The 25,871-nt window shown below is 47.4% G+C and overlaps 1 protein-coding gene across 3 annotated transcripts in view; it reads left to right on the top strand.

Annotated features, from left to right (window-relative positions):
* Nucleotides 1–25,871, top strand: part of mpnd (MPN domain containing) — a 50,380-nt gene that overhangs the window by 15,374 nt on the left and 9,135 nt on the right. For all 3 annotated transcript variants that reach the window (XR_015080575.1, XM_086004897.1, XM_086004896.1), the window contains exons 5-10: nt 849–933; nt 6,748–6,844; nt 8,538–8,610; nt 9,404–9,480; nt 23,197–23,365; nt 24,741–24,811. Coding sequence is in view for 2 of the 3 variants with exons in the window: in XM_086004897.1 (XP_085861023.1) it covers nt 849–933; nt 6,748–6,844; nt 8,538–8,610; nt 9,404–9,480; nt 23,197–23,365; nt 24,741–24,811 (572 nt within the window). In the remaining variant the exon portion in view is untranslated. The remainder of the gene's footprint in view (nt 1–848; nt 934–6,747; nt 6,845–8,537; nt 8,611–9,403; nt 9,481–23,196; nt 23,366–24,740; nt 24,812–25,871) is intronic.

Here is a 25,871-nt window from a genome sequence, read left to right as displayed (position 1 = left end):
GATCAGGCCCCGTTGAAGCGCACCCTTCGCACTCTTGGTCACCCTGGCACCAGCTGTGTGCAAGAGTGTGGCCCAGGCTGTCCCTTTCTCCTTCAGTTTGACCCCTTACTGACCTTCTCCAGCGACGGCCCAGTAGAAATGGTGTCCAACGCCCCTCTATTTAAGGAAGGATGTAAATGCGTTGGAAGCAGTTCAGAGAAGGTTTACTAGACTAATACCTGGAATGGGCGGGTTGTCTTATGAGGGAAGGTTGGACAGGCTAGGCTTGTATCCGCTGGAGTTTAGAAGAGTAAGAGGTGACTTGATTGAAACATATAAGATCCTGAGGGGTCTTGACAGGGTGGATGCGGAGAGGATATTTCCTCTTGTGGGAGAATCTAGAACTAGGGGTCACTGTTTAAAAATAAGGGGTCGCCCATTTAAGACAGCGATGAGGAGAAATTTTTTCTCAGGGTCGTGAATCTTTGGAACTCTCTTCCTCAGAGGGCGGTGGAAGCAAAGTCTTTGAATATTTTTAAGGCAGAGGTAGATAGATTTTTGGTAAGCAAGGGGGTGAAAAGTTATCTGGGGTAGGCGGGAATGTGGAGTAATCGGATCAGCCATGATCTTATTGAATGGCGGAGCAGGCTCGAAGGGCCGAGTGGCCTACTCCTGCTCCTAATTCGTATGTCTGAGGCCGAAGGTCAGCTGGCGAAGTGGCTCCCTGTCACTCCAGAGGCACTGCCGCTGCCTTTTAATCACACTGTGGGTGGAATGCAAACGGGCACCTAGAGACACTATAACCGTATATTATTGAAACACCCTTTGTACTTTTTGACTTAACAGTGTTATGCTTTCTCACACTTAAGACAATGGGCACAGCATAAAGAAAGCTGGCAACAAAGACCTAGGCCCTGTTCGATACTCCGTGATTGGGAGCAGAGACTCGGGGAGGTAGGTGTTGTATTTAACCAGTTCATTATCTGACCCTTTTTTTCTGGTTTTCAGTTGATTAGATAATTAAATTAATATTTTTTTATTTTTCTCCTCTGCTGAAGGCTTGACTCTCTGGGGTACAGTTCCACGGCACTGCTGCCTCCTGGTACCTTACCTAAATGACGTTATTCCTGTCTGAGGGTGCATTTATATAGTGCCTTCAACATTTGAAAAACATTCCAAGGTGCTACACAGAGGAGAAATGGCATGGATGCAGAGCCTTTCAGGGGGTTTAGAAGCAAAGTTCCCTCTAAGCTGCGCACGTGTGCGGCCGCGCAGTAATCTGCAGGGAACCGCGCAGGCTTTTCCATTGGAAATACTGCACATGCGGGCAATTTAAAGGGACCGCTGTAGGTGTTCGGGTTCACCAATTGTAGATGTTGGACGAATGCCTATCAAATAATCGAGGTCGACTCCAGGAGAACAATCAAATAGTTCTTTAATGCAAGAATAATCGAATTCCAACAGCTGGCTGAGCTCGGTACAGGAGAGCCATTAAGTAGGTCTTAACCAGACGGAGACGCCACGAGGACTGAGTAGTCAGTCCCGGGGATTGCGTCATGACGTCATCGCGTTTGCCCGCGCTTGGGGCAGTCACGTGATGTGCGACGTGACGTCATCGCATTTGCCCGCGTCATCGCGTTCGCCTGCGCTCCCAAAGGGGGAATGCCCCGCACAGGCAAACCGCATATATACATCGTTACGTTAAAGGGAATTATGTACGGTAAGTAAGGGACACTCGGTGGTACAACTACACCGTGCACTGAAAATAAACAGGCCGCGCGCAGCAAAGCGCGGCTTAGAGGGAACATTGGTTAGAAGAGGTGACGGTAGCTCGGCCAGAGGGATGGGTTTTGGAGAATGCAGGAAGGGAGATGGAGGAGCAGAAAAGAGTTTAGAACATAAGAAATAGGAGCAGGAGTAGGCCATTTGGCCCCTCGAGCCTGCTCCGCCATTCAGTAAGATGGCTGATCTTCTACCTCAACTCCACTTTCCTGCATTATCCCCATATCCCTTGATTCCCTTAATATCCAAAAATCTATTGCTCTCTGTCTTGCATATACTCAATGACTGAGCCTTCACAGCCCTCTGGGGTAGACAGTTCCAAAGATTCACCACCCTCTGAGTGAAGAAATTTCACCACATCTCAGTCCTAAATGGCCGACCCCTTATTCTGAGACTGTGACCCCTGGTTCTAGACTCCCCAGCCAGGGGAAACATCCTCCCTGCATCTACCCTGTCAAGCCCTGTAAGAATTTTGTATGTTTCAATGAGATCACCTCTCATTCTTCTAAACTCTAGAGAATATAGGCCGAGTCTACTCAATCTCTCCTCATAGGACAATCCCCTCATCCCACGAATCAGTCTGGTGAACCTTCGTTGCACCCCCTCTATGGCAAGTATATCCTTCCTTAGGTAAGGAGACCAAAACTGTACACAATACTCCAAGTGTGGTCTCACCAGGGCCCTATAAATAATCTTTACTCTTATAATCAAATCAAATCAACTTTTATTGTCATTGTTAGTGCACAAGTGCAGTACAACGAAATGTAGGCTCAAATCCTCTTGTAATAATGGCCAGCATACCATTTGCTTTCCTAATTGCTTGCTCTACCTGCATGTTAACTTTCAGTGATTCATGTACAAGGACACCCAGGTCCCTCTGAACGCCAACATTTCACAATCTCTCACCATTTTAAAAAATACTCTGCTTTTCTATTTTTCCTACCAAAGTGGATAACTTCACATTTCTCCACATTATATTCCATTTGCTATGTTCTTGCCCACTCACTTAGCTTGTCTATATCCCCTTGAAGCCTCTTTGCATCCTCCTCACAACTTATATTCCCGCCCAGCTTTGTATCATCAGCAAACTTGGATATATTACATTTGGTCCCCTCATCCAAATCATTGATGTAGATTGTGAATGGCTGAGGTCCAAGCACTGATCCTTGCGTTACCCCACTAGTTACAGCCTGCCAACCCGAAAAAGACCCGTTTATTCCTACTCTCTTTTCTGTCCATTAACCAATCCTCAATCCATGCTAGTATATTACCCCCAATCTCATAAGCCCTAATCTTGTGTGGCACCTTATCGAATGCCTTCTGAAAATCCAAATACACCATATCCACTGGTTCCCCCTTATCTATTCTGCTAGTTACAACCTCAAAAAGCTCTTAACAGATTTGTCAAACATGATTTCCCTTTCATAAATCTGTGTTGACTCTGCCAAATCCTATTATTACTTTCTAAGTGGCCTGTTACCACATCCTTAATAACAGATTCTAGCATTTTCCCTACTACTGATGTCAGGCTAACTGGTCTGTAGTTCCCCGTTTTCTCCTTCCCTCCTTTCTTAAATAGTAGGGTTACATGTGCTACCTTCCAATCCGCGGGAACCGTTCTAGAATCTATGGAATTTTGGAAGATGACAACCAATGCATCCGCTATCTCTATAGCCAACTCTTTCAAAACCCTAGGATGTAGGCCATCTGGTCCAGGGGATCAGCCATGATCTTAGTGAATGGCGGAGCAGGCTCGAGGGGCCAAATGACCTACTCCTGCTCCTACGTCTTATGTTCTTATTTATTGGCTTTCAATCCCATTTAATTTCTCCAGTAATATTTTTTTTACTCATTTCTTTCAGTTCCTCATTCTCGCTAGACCCTTGGTTCTCCACTATTTCCGGGAAGTTTTTTGCGTCTTCTTCCGTGAAGACAGACACACAGAATTTCTTTAATTTCTCTGCCATTTCCTTATTCCCATTATAATATTTCCTGTCTCAGCCTGTAAGAGACCCATATTTACTTTTGCTAATCTTTTCCTTTTTACATACCTATAGAAGCTTTTACAGTCTGTTTTTATGTCTCTTGCTAGTTTACTCTCATTCTATTTTCCCTTTCTTTATCAATTTATTGGTCCTCCTTTGGTGAATTCTAAAATCCTCCCAATCCTCAGGCTTACTCATTTTGGCAACATTATAAGCCTCTTCCTTTGATCTAATACTATCTTTAACTTCTCTTTTTAGCCACAATTGGACCACTTTTCCTGTGGGGTTTTTGTGCCTTAAAGGAATGTATATTTGTTGTAAATGATGTATTAATTCTTTAAATGCTAGCCATTGCTTCACTACCATCATACCTTTTAATGTAGTTTCCCAATCTACTTTAGCCAACTCGCCCCTCATATCTACGTAGTTTGCTTTGTTTAGATTTAAGACCCTAGTTTCAGATTTAATTAAATCACTTTCAAACGCAATATAAAATTCCATCATATTATGGTCACTCTTCCCTAAAGGCTCCTTTACTACAAGGTTATTAATTAACCCTTTCTCCTTGCACAATACTAGATCTAAAATAGCCTGTTCCCTAGTTGGTTCCTCAACATACTGATCTAGATAACTATCTTGTATACATTATATGAATTTGTCCTCCACACTGTTACTGCAGATTTGGTTTGCCCAGTCTATATGTAGATTAAAGTCGCCCATGATTACTGTATTACCCTTGTTACATGTGCCTCTAATTTCCTCTGCCCTATATTACAACTACTAGTAGTTTGGGGGCCTATAAACAACTCCCACCAATGTTTTCTGCCCCTTGCTGTTTCTTAGCTCCACCCAAACTGATTCTTCTACTTGATTTTCGGAGCCAAGATCCTTTCTCTCCACTTTCTTTATATCATCCTTTATTATCAGGGCTACCCCTCCTCCTTTTCCATTTTGCCTATCTCTTCTAAAAGTTAAGTATCCTGGAATATTTAGCTCCCAACCATGGTCACATTGCAAACACGTCTCCGTTATGGCTATTGGATCAAACCTGTTAATTTCTATCTGCGCTATTAATTCATCTATTTTGTTGCGAATGCTTCACGCATTCAGATACAGTGCCTTTAGCTTTGACTTTTTTCTATTTTTCCCTGATGTCACCTTAGTCACTGATGCCTTATTTCCTCTGTTACTCTCTCTGTCCCTTCCTGACCCACTCTGCTTATTTTTACCCAATACTCTGCTCTAGAGCCTTGACATTTATCTCGCTGCTTTTAAATTTACTCTTTCATGAATCCTCCCTCCCCCCCCCCCTTCATTAGTTTAAAGCCTTGTCTACTGCCCTAGTTATTCGGTTTGACAGGACACTGGTCCCAGTCCGGTTTAAGTGGAGCCCGTCCCAATGGAACAGCTCCCTCTTTTCCCAGTACTGGTGCCAGTGCCCCATGAACTGAAACCCCTTCCTCCCACACCACTCTTTGAGCCATGCATTTAAACCTCGTATCTGTTTGTCCCTATGCCAATTTGTGCGTGGCTCAGGATTATTACCTTTGAGTTTCTGCTTTTTAATTTGGATCCTAGCTCCTCAAACTCTCTCAGCAGAACCTCATTCCTATTTCTACCTATGTCGTTGGTTCCTATGTGGACCACGACAACTGGATCCTCCCCCTCCCACTCCAAGTTCTCCTCCAGCCGCGAGGAGATGTCTTTGACCCTGGCAACACAACCTTTGGAACTCTCGGTCGTGGCTGCAGAGAACAGTATGTAACCCCCTGACTATACTGTCCCCTACCACAACTACATTCCCTTTCACTCCCCCCAACTTGAATGGCCTCCTGCACCATGGTGCCATGGTCAGCTTGCTTTTCCCTCATCCACACAGGCAGCAAGAACCTCATACCTGTTGGACAGGGGCAAAGGCTGAGGCTCCTCCAGCACTGCATCTGGGGTCCCCTTACCTGCCCGAGTTGCAGTCACACCCTCCTGTCCCTGACCACTAACCAGACCTGTACCATTACCTAAGCTAAGGGGTGTGACTGCCTGCTGGATCAAAGGGAGTTACAGAGAGTAGAGCTGAGGCTGCTGAAGATTCAGCTGCCAAAAGTGGAGTGGAGGGTGGGGGAGATGGGAAGGAGGTTGCAGAGTGGGACAGGATGTGGGCAGCTGAACTTAGCGTGACAGCAGCTATCCGATTGTGGAGAGCATTGCAGCCAAGCTTGTCCTGTTTTCTGTGCTCACTCGATGTCCGTACGCTCACTTTCTAACAGAAGGCAAGAACAGCATTTGGGAGCAGGAATCCTGGCTGATTATCCTTTCCATAACCCAGGTGCGTTGCACCCAATTCTAGAGCCCCTACCACTGCCCTACTGAGATTAGCAAACACAGTGCAGACTGACAACCCAGGAGCTTCCTACTCTGTGTAGCTGAGAGTCGTAAACCCCTACTTCTGGCCTATTGGGAATGCCTAGAATTAATATTCAGTTTTGTGCTCAACATGATGAGAGATGTCCATGCTACAGAAAGGCCTTATACGTCTTTCGGATGAGACGTTCAACCGAGGCCCCATCTGCCCTCTCAGATGGACGTAAAACATCCCATGGCATTATTTCGAAGAAGGGCAGGGGAGTTATCCCCGGTGTCTAAGCTGATATTTATCCCTCAAACAACATCAATAAAACAGATTTACCTGATCATTATCTCATTGCTGTTTGTGGGAGCTTGCTGCACTCAAATTGGCTGCCGAGTTTCCTACATTATTACAACAGTGACTACACTTCAAATGTAATTCATTGGCTGTAAAGTTCTTTGGGATGTCTTGAGGCACTATATAAATCAAGTTCTTTCTTTCTTAGCCAAGGCCTGAAATACAGTAAAATTCCATCTATTGGACCTCAACAGTGAACTTCAGTTCCTAACATTTACTGTTTTGCTGAAATTCGAGTGTCACTATTGCAAGTGAGAGAGTTGAGTGATGTTCTAACTTGTTTCCCTCCTCTTGCTGCAGGGATCCTCATACCCTCGTCGAACTGATGTCATTCACATCTGTAAACAAGTTCCAGCCCTTTAATGTTGCAATATCAAGCAACGTGCTGCTACTGGTGGTAGGTGTTCAAGTGACTTAGACGTAAACACTTGGAATAAACATTTTATATTTTCTTCGCTCAGCCCCTGCCTTCACCTGCGCTACCCGCCATTCCCTGATGGAGAGGGCTAATAGGCATTTAGCCCTCAAGTCTCGGCCAATACTGGTCTCCAACCAACCAATAGAAAGTAAATCCTGCTCCTTGATGGCCTGGTGGATGAAGGTGTCACCTGGTATAGTGTTGAGCTACAAAGACCGGAGGAACCAAGACTTGATTCTTAGACTGCACTGAGTTATTTGAGCTCCGTTCAAGTGGTGGTAGGGTTAGCCTTAGTAGTTTGGGGAGAAATCAGCCAGGGTTGCTGCTCCTTGTCACTATGCAGTAGCCCTAGTGTGAAAGTGCATGTATGAGGACAGGAGCGGTCTCAGCAATGAGGTCCTCTGGTAGAATAGCTTGCTTACATTCTTTGCCTGCGCACACGTTATGAGGCATGACCTCGTACAGTGACGTGCTGAAGAGTGGTTCAGAGCTAACGGAACTCCCTTTGAGAATTGCAAGTATTGGGCAAGACTCTCATTGATGAGCCAAGTCTACTGTTCTAGTTGCACATACTGGTATAGTAATGTTACACTCTTTGGCATCAGGGTGTGTTGTTGGCAGTGACAATTCTGTGGGGTTGGGCAGGGATAGCAGAACTATCCTTTCTTGTCTTAGGGTGCCATTGGGATGTGTCACTAAGTCAGTGTCTATCGTTCAAGACGCTGCAATATTGCTAAGTGCTAGTTGAAGGTGAGAGAGCTGCTGAGTAACACCAGCAGCCATTTCATTGTACTGCAGTTCTGAACCAACACCATTGCATTGATTCCATGTAGTTTCATTGAAAAACTTGAGTGAAGGGCTGTGGTAAATGAGTACTAGAACAGACAGGATAACTCGACCAGTCGTGGTCAGGTGTTGCCAAGCGTTGGTTTTAAAAGCCTGTAGATTGTGGGAGGAAGAGTTCTCCTCACAAACTACAGGCTTTTAACATCTGCGGAGGAATGAGTTAGTTAGGAGCTGATGCAATTAATTAATTAACAACAGTGAGGATTCAGAGAGGAGAAAGCGTGCATAGAACAGCACATCCCTCCAAATTCTTCAATGGTCCTGGCCCCTCTTATCTGAACAATCTTCTCTAGCTACATGTTCTAGCCACACACTAGGCTCCTGACTGAGTTACTGCCCATCCATCCACCCTCCACTTTACCTCAGAGACTAATCTGCCGATCACTATGGTAATTCTTGCTAAATCGTCCACTTTGCTACCTCTTCTTCATTCTCTTCAAAAGCCTCTTAAAACCTTTGGGGGTTTGTCTCTTAACCATCCCATCTGCTACTGCGCACGTGTGTCTTCCCCTTTGCAAAACGCTCTGAATGTTCCTGTACGTGAGTGGGCGCAATATGAATGCAAGTTGTTGCTGTGCTCGCAGCTTAGAAGAGAGGAAAGTTCAGAAGAGCAATGACTAACAGATAAGAAAGGAAAAGCAAAGTTTATGATGGAGAAGCTAATTTTCTATGTTTTCCACAATAATTTTAGTACTGAAATTGAAAGTGATGCAAAATAGGAATTACTGTGTGATGTTAAATGAATTGAGCAGGCACTTTCGAGTATTCAGTAATTCTGAGCTCTCCTTCAGTATTCCTATTCCTGAAACCTTTTTTTTCCTTTTAGGATTTTCATTGCCACCTGACCACCAGTGAGGTGGTGGGCTACCTCGGGGGGAGATGGGACACAAGCACACAGCGTAAGTACCTCATAAATCAACCCTATATACAATAGATATAATTTAATTATAGATACTGTATTATTTATAGGTATGATATTGTGTAGCGAAAATACTTGGGTGTAAAAACAAAATTAAACACATTTCACGATAAACTATTAAATTTCTCCATTTAATTGTCTTTAGAATGTTTTGCTTAGAATTATATAGAATATACAGCACAGGAACAAGTCATTCAGCCCAACTAGTCTGTGTTGTTTATGCTCCACACGAGTCTCCTCCTATTCCATCTCCCTGATCTCAGCCTTTCAGCATATCTTTCTATTCCCTTTTCTCTCATGTACTCGACCAGTTTCCTTTTGAAAGCATCTAAGCTATTTGCCTCAGTCATTTGTTGTGGTAGAGAGTTCCACTTTCTAACCACTCTGAGTAAAGACATTTCTCCTTATTTCCCTATTGGATTTATTAGTAACTACCTTGTATTTATGACCTAGTGTTGGATTCTCCCACAAGTGGAAACATTCTCTCCACGTCTACTCTGCCCAACCAATTCATAATTTTAAAGATCTTTATCAGGTCCCTTCTATGTCTTCTCTCGCTCCTCCCCCTCCCCTCCGGCCTTTCTCTTGCTCCCCCACACCCCTGACCTCTTTCTGCCTCTCGCTCAAAGTGCATTGTTAGATTGAAGCCTAGGTAAAATGACTCAATTCTGCTAGAATAGATCCTGATTTGAATAGGTGCTGCTATCTGTAAATCCTGTCCCACCCTCATTTACAGTACAGTTCCCCGCTGACTGCTGTGTATGTTTTGACAGTGCTGACAATTCTCCGAGCTTTTCCCTGTCGAATACGGCTTTCCGACAAGGATGCTGCTTCTGCGGTCGAAGAAGAGGTAAAGCTTATAATTGTTTTCCCAGGTTTCTCCCCCCTTCTCTCCTGAAGATCTTGGCTCCCTGACTGGGGTACAGCTCAATAGGTGGCACGCACCCTCTTGTACATCACCCAAGTGCCATTATTCATGTGTGGGCTAGATAGTGTTGGAAAGCTGCCTGACTCCAAGTTGAGCCCAATCCTGTCCTCTTCCACCGGGTGTATGCACACCTATGCCACTGCAGATGATTTTTTATTCTGAGTTTGTAATTTGCTCTCTGTCCCACTTTGGGTCACTCCTCCCAATTCCCTTGACATTGAGGGCAAGAGGTTACCAATGTCGGCCTTGTTGAACCAATGGCAACAGTACTTGAGATAACCTACTGTTTAACTAAAACTATCAAGCTCAGTAACACTCCACTGCAAATTTCCTGGATTTATCATCTGGACAGTACGTTGATCATGGAGAGCTGTAGACCAAAGGTCACTTTTGCAGTATGACTCTGGTCAGATCAGCGAATCTGCCTCCACTGCACATTCAGTCGTGGGTTTCAGGCCCATTCTGCAGTGAGCAGGTGACAGGACAAGCCTGGTCTACTGGAATCCGATCGAGCAAGTTGTCGGATAGCATTCCTATTTTCAACTTTGTTTCAGACTTTCTAATTCAAGATTGAATTAAAAAGGAAAAATTCTTAAGTTTTCAAACTCATCATATACAGCAGCTCAGCCTCTCCTAACAACCTCCATCTTCAGCCCCTGGCTACAGGTGTCTGCCTCAAACTGGTTCCCGAATCGGTACATTGTCCGGGATTGTCTCTAAATTACATTCTCAAGCTAATATAAGACAGTTATAATCTAACCTAACCTCTCATCTTGTCCATGAGACCCACCTCCTGCTCTGTCGGCCATATTCCCAACAAACTGTTGACCACCCAACTTCCCTTCCTGGCTTCCATGTTCGCTGATATTGTTAACGGTTCTCGCCTCAGGTACTGTCACCCTCTCCTTTCAAGTCTGCCGTCATCACCCCCTCTTCAAAAAAACAAACCCTTGACCCCTTTGTCCTTAAAAACTACCGCTCCATCTCCAACCTCCCTTTCCTCTCAAGTCCTTGAACGTGCTGTCACCTCACAAATCCGTGTCCATCTTTCCCACAACTTCATGTTTGAATCCCTCCAGTCAGGTTTCCCCCCTGCCACAGTACAGTACCAAAATGGCTCTCCTCAAAGTCACAAATGGCATCCTATGTGACTGTTGTTACGTCCGTGTAATAATAAGAAAAGGACTGCAGAGAACGGTACAACAGGTGTTTACTCAACGTGGTTCAAACTGCAACTGAAACAACCGATTACTACTCAGCGTTATATACAGGTGTGGTCACTGCCGGTACTACAGTATACATGAGCTGCAGAAAGTAGTTCCCCCCCCTTAAAGGTACATACATTACAATTTCTCCCCTTTTAGATTAACAGTACCATAACACTCATTTAACAATTAAATATCAAACTAATTACAATTAACACTTTTAACATGCAACATTAGCTGAAAATAGTCTATTTATAAATTCAGTCTTTGGGGAGGCTTTCCCGAGTGTCTTGCTCTTGGTGTGGAGGCGATTCTGGCCCCCTGTCGTCGGTTGGTTCATCAGCTTCCGATGCTACTGTTTCTGGGGTAGATGCTACCTGTACGTCGGGTTCATCACCAGGTACGTATGGGCGAGGCATGGGGTTGACTCGTTCCTGTGACTCTAGGATCTGGTCAGCATGGCGTCTCACGATGCTCTCCCCAACGTCCACTGTGTACATTAGTGGCCCCTGCCGTGTGCATATCATTCCTGGTTGCCATTTCTCTGTTCGGTAGTCGCGGGCCAAGACTGGTTGCCCTACATTGAAGCTCCTTGTCGGCTTCTCGTTGATGTGCTGGAATTGCTTACTCTCAACATCTCTTCGTACATTTGGTCTGAGCAAATCCAGACGAGATCTCAACCTTCGGTTAAAGAACATCATGGCCGGGGCCTGGTTGGTGACTGCATGTGTCGCATTTCTGTAGGCTAACAGGAAATTGTCCACCTTATGCTGCAGTGGAATGTCGTCATCGCACATGGCCTTTACTACTTTTTTAAAGGTTTGTACGAACCTCTCAGCCAATCCATTTGTGGCTGGATGATACGGGGCGGATGTGTAATGCCTTACCCCATTCCTTTTCATAAATCTTCGAAACGCTTCGGACACAAACTGTGGTCTGTTATCAGAGCAAATCTGCTCTGGCAAGCCGTTCCTGGCAAAAATGGTCCGTAGGACTGCAATAGTTTTCTCTGTGGTGGAGGAGGACATTTTGATCACCTCAGGCCATTTTGAGTCCATGAATGGACCAGCAAAATCAATATGCACCCGTTGCCATGGAGATGAGGGCCACTCCCATGGGTGTAGAGGGGCATGTGGTGGTGCATTTTGGACCTTCTGGCATCCTGAGCAGCTCTTTGTCAGGTCCTCGATTTGCTGATCGATCCCTGGCCACCACACATAAGCCCTAGCAAGGCTTTTCATTTTCACCTCTCCCAGATGACCTTCGTGAAGCTCATTGAGCACTCTCTCCCTTAACTTGGGTGGAATTATCACTCGGGATCCACACATCAAGGTCCCCTGGCATACTGACAGCTGTTCTCTTCTGGATGAGAATGCTGGCAACAGTGAGTCGCCATGTGCTGGCCATCCCTTCACCGTCAAATCATATACCCGAGACAGTGTCGGGTCATTTCGGGTCTCCTCTAGACCAGCGTTAGTTACTGGCAAGCATTCAATTATAGTCGAATGAAATATTTAGACCGGGTCCACTGCTGGTGCTTCCTCCGCAGCAGGCAGTGGCAGGCGTGATAGCCCATCAGCGTTTCCATGCTGTTTCGTGCCCTTATACTCGATTTCATATTGGTGCGCCCCTAGAAAAAGGGACCATCTTTGTAGCCGTTGTGCAGTCATCACCGGAACGCCCTTCTTTGGATTAAAGATGGAGACAAGTGGTTGGTGGTCAGTCAGCAAGGTGAACTTCTGCCCGTGCAGATAGTGATTGAACTTTTTCACTCCCCACACTAGGCTGAGGGCCTCCCTGTCAATCTGGGGGTAGTTATGCTCGGCTGAGGTTAGTGACCGAGACGCAAAGGCTACTGGCCTCTCCGAGCCGTCCGGGAATTTGTGCGACAGCACCGCTCCAATGCCATAGGGTGATGCATCACACGCCAACCGAATTGGTAGTGCTGGGTTGAAATGAGCCAACACCTCTTTTGATGTGATCAATGCTTTGCTCTTCTGGAAAGCTCGTTTACATTCGTCACTCCACTTCCATGGTACCCCCGTTTGCAGTAGGGTGTTCAGTGGGTGTAGTACGGTAGACAAATTCGGCAAGAACTTATGGTAGTAGTTCACCAGCCCGAGGAACGACCTCAGTTGTGACACAATTTCCGGTGCTGGAGCCTTGACTACTGCCTCAATCTTTTCAGGGGACTTATGTAACCCCTCTATCAATAACGTGGCCACAATACAAGATCTGCTTCTGGAAAAACTTGCATTTGTGGCGATTAGCTCAGAGCCCATATTCCTTCAATCTAGTGAGCACCTGCTCCAGGTTGGCGAGGTGATCACTCATTTTCGCCCGTGACCAGGATGTCGTCCAAATAACACTGGGTCCCTGGAATCCCTTGCAGGACTTGTTCCATTGCCCTTTGCCAAATAGCCGGAGCTGATGCTACCCCGAACACCAGCCGGTTGTATTGGTAGAGACCTTTTATGAGTGTTGATCGTGAGGTACTGTTTCGAGGCTTCTTCTACCTCCATTTGCAGGTACGCCTGGGCCAGATCAATCTTAGTGAAGCGTTTCCCTCTAGATAGCGAGGCGAAAATATCTTCAATCCGCGGAAGCGGATATTGTACAGTGTGAAGGACTGGGTTCACTGTCACCTTAAAGTCCCCACAGATGCAAACCTTCTTTGGTTCCCCAGGCGTATTACTCAACGACCTCTTCATTACAGGAACGATGGGTGTAGCCCACTCGCTCCAGTCCACTTTGGACAGTACTCCTGAACGTTCCAAACCTTCCAGCTCTGCTTCGACGGCTGGGCGGATCGCATAAGGTACCGGTCTGGCCTTAACAAAAAAAAAAAAAAAACTTTGGCCTTGCATTTTCCTCTATTTTGATTGTCGCTGTTATGCCTTTTAGTGTTCCGAGTCCCTGCTGGAACACTTCTTGTGCGTCAGTTAGCATTTTTGACAGTCGTCCAGGTGTGACGTCGTCATCCTTTTTGGCATCTACAGTCAGTGCTTGTATGGAATGCCAATCTAGCTGTATCTTCCGGATCCATTCACGTCCTAGTAGTGGTGGTCCTCCATCTGGCAATACATATAGGTCCATTTTTGGTGTTTCCTTGCTGTTATATATAACGTTCACCCTTATTTTTCCTTTGGGGTAGACTTTTTGCCCCATGTACTGTTGTGTCTGTGTGTTGATAGAGACACTGAAGACAGGAGTTGGTTTCATAGGTGTTTACTAAACAAAGTCTGGAGGGGAACTAACTGATACAACACAATATACAGGCTTATATAGCCCGAGTGGCCATTACCGGCATTACCGTACACATGGGGCTCTTAAAGGCACATACACTACAATTCCTCCCCTTTTAGCCAACCAGTACATAATATTTTAAGTAATTATTAATTACATGTTACAAGAAAAATAATCTACACATTGCTGCAGTTAATTAATTATAAGTCTGTCTCTCTGGAGGCTTCCTGACTCGGTCCGGATAACGCCTCGGTGGTGTAGTAGTTTCTGGTGGTGTAGTAGGTTCTTTTGGCAAGGCTGATTCGGCTTGAATGCCAGTGTCTGGTTCATCGGGTTCCAGTATCACCGGATCGGAGATAGATATGGGTATCTCTACTTCATCGTTAGGCGTATAGAGTTGTGGTGTAGGTTGTCCCTTTTCGGATGACTCTATGATTTGGTCAGCATGGCGCCTTATTATGCTTTCTCCGATGTCCACGGTATACATCAGCGGTCCTAGTCGTGTGCAGATAGTTTCAGGCTGCCATTTCTCGGTATGGTAGTCCCGGGCCAAAACTTGTTGACCTATCTGGAAGGTTCTAGTTGGCCTTTCATTCATGCCTTGAAGTTGCCGGTTCTCCACGTCCCTTCTGATGTTGGGCTTGATCAAATCCAGCCGGCATCTTAGGCTTCTATTGAAGAACATCATGGCGGGAGTTTGGTTTGTAACCATATGTGTTGCATTCCTGTATGCGAACAAGAAGTTATCCACCTTGTGCTGACGTTTTATGTTTTCATTACCCATGGCCTTTATGGCCTTCTTGAAGGTCTGGACAAACCTTTCAGCCAATCCATTGGTGGCAGGATGGTATGGGGCGGACGTGTAGTGCTTAACCCCATTGTTTTTTAAGAACTTCCTGAATTCTTCGGACACAAATTGCGGTCCATTATCAGAACAGATCTGTTCCGGCAGCCCATTCCTGGCAAATATGGTCCTTAATACTGTGATGGTTTTTTCCGTGGTGGTGGAGGACATCTTTATTACCTCCGGCCACTTGGAGTGTGCATCAACCGCGATTAAGAACATTGGCCTAGAAATTCAGTAAGGCCCCGCCAGGTCTTCAGCGCCCGAAATTTAGCGCTCGCCCGGATTCCCGCAGCACCCGCCTGAAATTCAGTTGCGACGGGCCAAGACAGAGGCGGGCGCTACTGCAGGGTTTGGCCGCCTCGCTTGGGGCGATGAAAGTCTATTTCAGGCGTCCAGCTGCTGCTGCGCCACCCGATGCGGTGCGGCAGGCTGGGGTACTGCAGGCCTCCTCCTTCTCTTAAGGAGGAGCTGCCTGCAGCCGTGAGATCGCCGCTGGATTCCCCCGGCAAATGAGCCCGGCACCACGGAGAAGTGCCGGGCTCGCGGGAGTCAGACAGCAATGCCACGGGGGGGTGGTGCAGGAGTCCGGGGAGGGAGGTGCGGCCATGCGGCCGCCGGGAAAGCGGCCGGCCGCCCCTCCACCTTTATGTGCTGGCCTCTCGGAGCTGCAAGGCCCCGTTTTCCAAACGTTGTTTGCGGGCGAGGCGGCCGCAACTGAATTTGGCCTTCGGAACGGAATCGCGTTGGAACCGGGGCGCTGCGCACACCGATGACGTCATCGGTGCCGGCGCAGCGCTACCAGCTAACGCCGATGTTAGGGCCCAACTTAATTTCGGGCACTAAAAAACTTCTGGCGCAACCCACTCTTTCGCCCCTAAGTGGGCGCAAACGCAACTGAATTTCTAGGCCATTGAGTCCATAAATGGACCAGCAAAGTCGATGTGTACCCTTTGCCAGGGAGATGAGGGCCACGCCCATGGATGTAGAGGGGCTTGGGGCGGAGCGTTTTGGACCTTCTGGCATCCTAGGCAGCTCTTGGTCATTTCTTCGATGTCTCCATCGATACCTGGCCACCATACAAACGCCCTGGCTAGGTTCTTCATTTTCACTCCACCCAGATGCCCCTCGTGAAGCTCCTTTAGAACTTTATCCTGGAGTTTGGGTGGAATCACCACTCTGGATCCACACATCAAGGTTCCTCGGCACACTGACAGCTGTTCTCTTCTTTACGAGAAATCTGGCAACAGTGGTTCGCCATGTGCTGGCCATCCTTTCACTGTTAAATCGTAGATTCGTGAGAGAGTCGGGTCATTTCTAGTTTCTCTTTCAATGGCAGAATTTGTTACTGGTAGACATTCGACTATGGTAGAGTGGAAAATCTCCACTGGGTCTACGGTAGGTGCTTCTTCTACCGTTGGCAACGGTAGGCGCGATAACCCGTCAGCATTCCCATGCTGTTTTGATCCTTTGTATTCTATGTTGTATTGGTGTGCCCCTAGAAAAAGGGACCACCTCTGTAGCCTTTGCGCTGTCATAATGGGAACACCCTTTTTAGGGTTGAATATGGAGATGAGGGGTTGATGGTCAGTCAACAAGGTAAATTTTTGTCCGTGTAGGTAATGGTTGAATTTTTTCACTCCCCATACCAGGCTGAGTGCTTCCCTGTCGATTTGGGCATAGTTACGCTCAGCTGAGTTCAATGAGTGTGACGCAAAAGCTATCGGCCGTTCCGAGCCATCAGGGAATTTATGCGATAATACTGCTCCCACGCCGTAAGGGGATGCATCGCACGCCAGTCTGATTGGCAGTGATGGGTTGTAATGAGCCAAAACTTCTTTGGATGTGATTAAGTCTTTGCATTTATGGAAGGCACGTTTACAGTCTTCGCTCCATTTCCAAATTACTCCTGTTTGTAGCAGTTCATTAAGAGGGTGTAGAAGAGTTGATAAGTTCGGTAAAAATTTATGATAGTAATTTATTAATCCCAGGAATGACCTTAATTGTGAAACATTTTCAGGTGCTGGGGCTTTTATGACCGCTTCAATTTTTTCAGGTGACTTATGCAATCCTCCCTTATTAATTATGTGGCCACAATATGATATTTGATTTTGGAAAAATTCGCACTTGGGGCGATTTGCTCGTAGGCCCCATTCTCTCAGCCTAGTGAGCACCTGCTCCAAATTGGCACGGTGCTTGTTGTCGTTTTCTCCTGTTACAAGGATGTCGTCTAGGTAGCATTGAGTCCCTGGAATCCCTTGGAGGACTTGCTCCATAGCTCTTTGCCAGATAGCTGGAGCGGATGCTACTCCGAAAACCAGTCGATTGTACTGGTACAGACCTTTGTGTGTATTTATCGTGAGATATTTTTTAGAGGCCTCTTCAACCTCCATCTGTAGATATGCCTGTGCCAAGTCAATTTTGGTGAAACGTTTCCCTCCAGATAGTGAGGCGAAAATATCTTCTATCCTCGGAAGAGGATACTGTACTGTGTGAAGGACCGGGTTTACAGTCACCTTGAAGTCTCCACAGATGCGAATTTTTCTCTGTTCTTCAGATTTATCATTATTCAATGCTTTCTTCATGACTGGAACGATGGGTGTTGCCCACTCGCTCCAATCTATTTTGGATAATACGCCTGCCTTTTCCAAATTCTCCAGCTCTGCCTCGACTGCTGGACGAATTGCGTATGGCACCGGTCTTGCCTTAAAAAACTTGGGAATTGCTGCATCTTCCACTTTTATTGAGGCGGTGATGCCTTTCAAAGTTCCTAGTTTCTCTTGAAACACTTCTTTGGCGTTGGCCAAGATGTCATTTAATCGTTCAGGTATGACGTCATCATCGTTTTTTTTCTTACTGGTCACCGTCAGTGCCTGAATGGAGTGCCAGTCTAAACGTATTTTCCTGATCCATTCACGTCCCAACAGCGGTGGACCACCATCTTGTAGAATGTATAAATACAACTATTGTATTTCCTTGCCGTTGTATACAACAGGCACTCTTATTTTTCCTTTGGGGTATACTTTCTGCCCCGTATATGTTTTCAAGATAATGGATGTGTCTTTTAAAGGTATATGCGGAAATAGCCGCTCGTAATCCCGTCGATTTATGACGGTCAGAGCTGATCCTGTATCTAGCTCCATTTTAACTGGGGACCCTGCTATCGTGAGGGTAACCCAAATGGTCTGGTAATCATCTTTGGCAATTACATTATGTAATTTGAGACAGCTTAGTCTCTTGTTTTCGGAGTCGCTATCGCTCTTCTGGTCTTCGGAGCAACTGTCTGTCATCATTTGTACCTTTCTGTACTTTTCTTTATTGATTTTTTTTTTCCTGTCTGTGGATTTTTTTTGTCCAGATCGGCATACCCGTGCAATGTGTCCAATCTTTCCGCATTGCCTGCATGCTTTGTCCTTGAACCAGCAGTCCCTCTGATCATGGGTGGATCTGCCGCAGCGATAACATCTCTCGAAACCCTGTGTCATTTCATGGGTGCTGAAGTCCTGTGTCTTTTATTGTATCTCTGCAGCTCCTCTTGCGGCCGCTTCGTATGATACAGCCATACTGAAAGCCTTGTCCAGTGTTAAATCTTTTTCAGAAAGCAGCCTTTTCTGTGTTCCTTCACTTAGGAGACCGCAGACGAATTTGTCTCGAAGATAATCTGCTAGTCCTGCCCCGAATTGGCAGTGTTTTGATAGCTTTCTTAATTCGGTGAGGTAATCAGCGTTACTTTCATTCTTGTGTTGATTTCTCTTGAAGAATTTGAATCGTTCCGCTATCAGCAGCGGTGTTGGGTTTAAGTGCTCCTGTAGGGTATCAACAATTTCTTTAAAATTCTTGTCCTTTGGTTTGGCTGGAGTGATTAAATTTCGTAACAGCCCGTATGTCTTTGCGCCCATTAGATTTAGCAGTACTGAAGCTTTTTTTTCATCTTCTATTCCATTTGCGGTGCAATATACCTCCACTCTTTCCACATATGTGGTCCAATCCTCTATCTCGTTATCAAAAGCATCAATATTGCCAGACTTAGGCATCCTAGAAAAAAAATGGCGCTTTATAAGAAATAAATTTTCTTTCTTTTCTGCAGAAAAGATAAGGCGTTTCCCGCGCTTCCCCGCCGCTGCTGCCGATGCCAACGCTGTTTCCCGCGGTTTCCGTTCTTTTTATTTTTTTATTTACAGTTGGCGACTCGTTCCCGCCGGACTCTCTCTCTAGGTCTGAACGCCGACCTGCTTGCAGCGCCGGCCGTCTCCCGAGTGCTCCCTCCCCGTCTGTTACTGCTTGCCTCCGCTTTCGCTGCTTGGCCTAGCTGTAGAGCCAGCCGCTGGAGCCCCAGCCCGACGCCCAGCTGGTGAAACCACAGCTTTTTCTTTTTCTTGAGTTTTCTTCAACTTTGGACGCAAGAGGAATCGATGTCCTTGAGGTGCTGCTGAATTGCAGGTAAGTCCGTTTCCAATTCGTCGCCACTGTTGTGTCTGTGTGTTGATAGAGACACTGAAGACAGGAGTTGGTTTCATAGGTGTTTACTAAACAAAGTCTGGAGGGGAACCATCTGATACAACACAATATACAGGCTTATATAGCCTGAGTGGCCATTACCGGCATTACAGTACACATGGGGCTCTTAAAGGCACATACACTACATGTACGTCTTCAAGACAATCTTTGTATCTCTCAAGGGTATATGTGAGAATAGCTGCTTGTAGTCCCTTCAGTTTATGACTGTTAGGGCTGATCCTGTGTCCAATTCCATTTTCACTTGGACTCCTGCTATCTTGAGTGTGACCCAGATAGTTTGGTGATCCTCTGTTTTGATCACATTATGTAGTTTCAGACAACCCAGCTCCTTGCTTCCGGAGTCTGTATCACCTCTGTTCGTCTGAACTACTCTCCGTCACTTTATGTACCTTCTTGTACTTCTCCTGTGGAGATTTCTTGCTGCTGGTTTTCTTTCCCGACCTGCAGACTCTTGCTATGTGTCCTACTTTTCCACACTGTCTGCACACTTTGTCCTTGAACCAGCAATCATTATGGTCGTGTGTTGTTCTGCCGCAGCGATAGCACTTCACTGTTCCGTATGACATTTCATTTGTGCCATATTCTTGCGGTTTCCATTGTATCTCTGCAGCGCCCCATGCTGCTGCTTCGTGTGATACTGCAATGCTGAAAGCCTTGTCCAGCGTAAGATCCTTTTCTGATAGAAGCCGTTTCTGGGTTCCTTCACTTTGAAGCCCACACACAAACTTGTCCCTTAACGTATCTGCTAGTCCCGTTCCAAACTGGCAGTGTTTTGATAGCTTGCGCAGTTCCGTTAAATACTCAGCATTACTTTCATCTTTATGCTGGTTCCTTTTGTGAAACTTAAATCTTTCTGCTATCAGCAGCGGTGTGGGGTTTAAGTGGTCCTGTAGGATTGACACTGTTTTCAAAATCCTTTTCTACTGACTTCTCTGGGGTTACTAGGTTTCGTAGTAAGCCATATGTTTTTGCACCCATTGAATTCAACAATACCAGCGCTTTCTTGTCATCTGGCACTTCATTCGCCTTGCAGTATACTTCTATGCGTTCGATATATGTCGTCCAATCTTCGACTTCATTGTCGAACGCTGTGATACTGCCACTCTTCGTCATTTTTGGGTGTGGTTAGACTGGCTTAAAATAGCGTCTCCCACGCTTTCCTTTCTTCCCCGCTGCGGCTTAAAATGGCGTCTCCCGCGCTGCTGCCAACACCGCTCTCGGCGGTCCTCGTGGCAAATGGCGAAGCCCTGTGGGTTTCGTGCGCTGCTCCTGCGCTGCTGCCAACACCGCTCTCTGCGGTCCTCGTGGCAATGGCAGCGCCTCGTGTTTTCCTGCGTGCCTCTCTCCCCCGTTGACGCTGCTCGGCCCTTGACCACCGGCTGCGCTCTGCTCTCTCTCGCCTCTCTCCCCTGTTGATGCCGCTCGGTCCTGAACACCGGCTGCGCCCTGTGCGCTCTGCCCTCTCTCTCTCCTCCGTCGAGGCTGCTCGGCCTTTTTCTGTGCCGCTCGGTCGGGCTCTAGCCCGTCGCTGTCCGGGAAGGGTCTGCGCAGTACCTGTTGCCAGCCCGTTTCGCTGGACCACCGTGACTGGAAAGCCAAGCCTGGCTCTTGACAGCCTCCCCTGCGATGCTCAAATCTCCGCTGGATGACTGGGCGGTTGCCCGTGGTCGACGCCCGTGCTTCTGGACTCGACCTCCTTCCACTGTTCTCCAGGAGCGAATCCCTGGGAGGTGATGCAGAGTTGCAGGTAGGTTCGAACTTGCTCGTCGCCACTGTTACGTCCGTGTAATAAGAAAAGGACTGCAGAGAACGGTACAACAGGTGTTTACTCAACGTGGTTCAAACTGCAACTGAAACAACAGATTACTACTCAGCGTTATATACAGGTGTGGTCACTGCCGGTACTACAGTATACATGAGCTGTAGAAAGTAGTTCCCCCCCTTAAAGGTACATACATTACAACTGTGACCGTGGTAAACTAGCCCTCCTCATCCTTCTCATCCTGTCTACAGCCTTAGACATGGTTGACCACACCTCAAACGCCTCTCATCTGTCGTCCAGCTGGGTGGGACTGTACTCGCCTGGTTCCATTCTTATCTGGCCAGTCATAGCCAGAGAATCACCTGCAATGGCTTCTCTTCCCGCTCCTGCACCATTACCTCGAGTCCCCCAAGGATCTATCCTTGGCCCCCCTCCTATTTCTCATCTACATGCTGTCCCTCAGCAACATCATCCGAAAACACAATGTCCGGCTCCATACATACGCTACGTTTAGGACACCCAGCTCTACCTCAGCACCACCTCTCTCGATCCCTCCACTGTCTCTGATTTGTCTCACTGCTTTTCTGACATCCAGTACTGGATGAGCACAAATTTACTCCCAACTCTCCGCCACAAACCCTAACCACCGACTCCATCCCTCTCCCTGGCAACTGTCTTAAGACTGAACCAGACCGTTCGCTACCTTGGTGTCGTATTTGACCCAGAGATGAATTTCCGACCACATGTCGGCTCCATCACCAAGACCGCCTACTTCCACCTCCGTAACATCGCCTGACTCCGCCCCTGCCTCAGCTCATCTGCTGCTGAACCTCATCCATGCCTTTTTGTTACCTCTAGACTTGGCTACTCCAACGCTGTCCTGGCTGGCATCCTATCTTCCACCCTCCATAAACTTGAGCGAAATTCTGCTGTCCGTAACCTAACCTGCATCAAGTCCCATTTACCCATCGCCCCTGTGATCGCTGACCTACATTGGCTCCCGGTCCGGCAACACCTCGATTTTAAAATTCTCATCCTTGTTTCCAAATCCCTCTATGGCCTCGCCCCTCCCCTCCCTATCTCTGTAACCGCCTACAACCCGCCAAGGTTTCTGCGCTCCTCCAATTCTGGCCTCCTGCGCATCGCCGATTTTAATCGCTCCTCCATTGGTGGCCGTACACTCAGCTGCCTAGGCCCTAAGCTCTGGAATTCCCTCCCTAAATGTCTCTACCTCTCCTCCTTGAAGGAACGGTGATATATTTCTAAGTCAGGATGGTGTGTGACTTGGAAGGGAACTTGGAGCTGGTGATGTTCCCATGCGCCTGTTGCCCTTGTCCTTCTAGGTGGAAGAGGTCGCGGGTTTGGGAGGTGCTGTCAAAGAAGCCTTGGCGAGTTGCTGCAGTGCATCTTGTAGATGGTACACACTGCAGCTACGGTGCGCCGGTGGTGGGGTGAATGAATGTTTAAGGTGGTGGATGGGGTGCCAATCAAGCGGGCTGCTTTGTACTGGATGGTGTCGAGCTTCTTGAGTGTTGTTGGAGCTGCACTCATCCAGGCAAGTGGAGAGTATTCCATCACACTCCTGACTTGTTCCTTGAGATGGTGGAAAGGCTTTGGGGAGTCAGGAGGTGAGTCCTAATATCTCCTTAAGTGGCACTGTGTCAAATTTTCTTTGATCATGCTCCTGTGAAGCGCCTTGGGAAGTTTTGCTACGTTAAAGGCACTATACAAATGCAAGGTGTTGTTGTAACCTAGGAGAAGATCTATAAATACGCATATTATTACTGTCAGGCGTGCCAGAAGCAACTTTCCGTTTGCATTTGAAGGGATTCCAAGGAGAAGCAAACCTACTTTACACGTCATGTGCACGCGTGTGAAAGCATCAATGTGCTGTGTGCGTCCCGGGACTTGGAATAGGCCCCCACTGCTAAAATGCAACAGGGCTGAGAGTTGGTATAACTACAGTCTGTCCGACGCGCGCACACACCTTGAGCCAGTTTGTGCAGTGCAGCTGCACCTGAATTTGTATCTTCCCTGAACTGATCACAATTTCTCTTCTACAGATTTGCCAGAATCTGTTCCTGCGGGGGTTGTCGCTGGTCGGTTGGTACCACAGTCACCCGTACACACGCGCTCTGCCCTCGCTGCAAGACATTGATTCTCAGATGGACTATCAGCTGAAACTACAGGGAACCACCAACAGTTTCCAGCCCTGTCTAGCACTTATCTGCGGTAAGGAGTTCATTGTGCTTTAGTCTTGGGGCACTGCACTGAAGAGGCGGAGCGAGTAATTTACTGGCACGGTAAAGCAGGGGTGTGTGCAAACTAAGTCCGTGGACCATGCGTCCCCTGAGCCCTTGCAGTCTGGCCCAGGCATCCCGGTCCTATTTGTGCTTCTATTTCTCGATCACTGGTTTGTTCTGCTTGAATTGTGTGGGAGGTTTGGAAAGAGCTGTTGTTAGTGCTGCCGCTTGACTGGTGGCTAACTCTTTTTAAAAAAAAACGTAGCGCCAAGATCTGTTGGCATCGGTGGCTTGAGATATCTGCAAATTAGTGGGAGCGTGGATGTAAACTTTGTACCAGGTCCCGAAGCTCCATCTAGGCAGCCCACAGAGACAAATAACTTGGGACACCTGTGGTTTAAAGCAATTTGCTGCTTCATTCTTTTGCTTGTTACCAGGTTTGCAATCTTCCTGATGTCTTTGTGGTTAAATGCACCGTTCAGTATCATACCGAACCATACAAAGCAGAAAGGTCCCACCTTTAATCCTCTGCCTGCATCGAGTTAGTTCATTTCTGTCAATAGTGGCAGTTAGAAAGTCACAATTGGCCTCAGTGCCCTGGGAGCAATGGTCTCTGTAAGCGGCGCTTTGTTCTGTGCAGTCTGTTTCTTTTAATGCGCGGTCCCTTTAAATTTCTGCGTATGCGCGGTATTTACAATGTAAGAGCCGGTGAGCAGCCTGTGCGGGAGCTTTCTGACTGCTTAGAGGGAACATTGCTTGGAAGTGGTGCGGGAAAGTCAGCCAGGGTACCTGCTCCTGATCACTTTCCAGTGACCCCCTGGTGGAAAGTGTGTGTGGCTGTTGGATCAGGACGGGATCAGGCTTGGCTGTGAGGATCCTCATAGTTGAAGAGGCCATTGACATTGAGCAAGTAGGTGCCAGAGAGAGCTGGCGGCCATGAAATTGTAACCTGGAAAGAATCGGCATCTTCAGGGGAAGGGGAAAGAAAATTATTTGGAAAAACCCCAGTTGGCAGGATAGTGCGAAACTGCTGCATAACTTTATTCTTTTTGGAAGTAGCGGTGGGAGCAAGTGAAATTAACACAAGGCACAGCAAATTAGCAATCTGAAAATGCGGGAGAAAGGGAATTAGAAGCGCAAGGCCATAAGGGAAGGGGTGCTGGCAGTGGGCTCCGGGGCTGGCTTAAGATGACGAGTCGCAGAGCTGCAATCGTTCCTTGGAGCCTAAAACCGTGCCGGACGGGCGATGGATTGCGGCCACGTCGTGAGTGCTGATGGAATTTATCTCCGTCTTGTGGTATTTATTAACACCAATCTCCAAGGGAGGGGGAAAACATCCTAACTGGCTCTCTCTTTACTTACAGGGCCATATCATCACGGAAACACCAACTTGGAATCAAAAATGTCTCCTTTCTGGGTTCTGCCTCCTCCAGAAGTAAGTGGCACCTCCCCCATCTTGTCATTTTCAAATGGGATGGGTATTGTCGGGATCCTCAGTAATACAACAACGTTCTGAATGCAGCTAATGGAGAGTCAGTAAGCCAACCTGCGATCACTGTACTCCGCCTGTAACCTGTCTGTACCCCGGAATTATGGCTGGTGAAGTCCTCCTGAAGATGATCCTTTGATTCTTTCAGAATCTGAACCCAACCTGACATTAGTGCAGGATCGATGGTGCGACTGATCCCATTGCCTACCTCTGCCTTGCCTGAGAGTCGGTATCAAGCCGAGGCCAGGGTTAACCCCCCACCTGCTGGAGCTGGGCTGTGGGTTGGAGAGCAAACCACTGAGGGTGCAGCTAATGCTGCCCTTGTCCTGGAAGGCAGGCTGCTGGAGGTGGAAGGAACTGAAGAGGTAGCAGTCGATTAAAATTTCTCGGGCTCCAGGACCTGCGATGGAATCGAGCCCACTGATTTTTACGGGCGCACCAGTTGGGAGATCTCGCGCAGGCCGCTCACCAGCAACCGCCACGGGAAAAGATAACGCGCATGCGGCCACACAGTATACTTAAAGGGACCGCGCACCAAAAAAAAATTAGAGGGAACATTGGTGCGCACGTGTGCTGCGGCTAATCTAGAGTCCCATTACCTCCGATAGTGCTGTCCCTTACCCCAGTAACACCTCCTCCCGTGTCCCATTACCTCCGATAGTGCTGTCCCTTACCCCAGTAACACCTCCTCCCGTGTCCCATTACCTCCGATAGTGCTGTCCCTTACCCCAGTAACATCTCCTCCCATGTCCCATTACCTCCGATAGTGCTGTCCCTTACCCCAGTAACACCTCCTCCACTGTCCCATTACCTCCGATAGTGCTGTCCCTTACCCCAGTAACACCACCTCCCGTGTCCCATTACCTCCGATAGTGCTGCCCCTTACCCCAGTAACACCTCTTCCCGTGTCCCATTACCTCCGATGGTGCTGTCCCTTACCCCAGTAACATCTCCTCCCGTGTCCCATTACCTCCGATAGTGCTGTCCCTTACCCCAGTAACACCTC

Source organism: Somniosus microcephalus, chromosome 13, assembly GCF_052327205.1.
Source record: "Somniosus microcephalus isolate GS21.2 chromosome 13, FLI_Smic_1.0, whole genome shotgun sequence".
NCBI classification, from domain to species: Eukaryota; Metazoa; Chordata; class Chondrichthyes; order Squaliformes; family Somniosidae; genus Somniosus; species Somniosus microcephalus.
The sequence above is the reverse complement of the archived record's forward strand: the minus strand, read 5'-3'. Positions and strand labels throughout refer to the sequence as shown.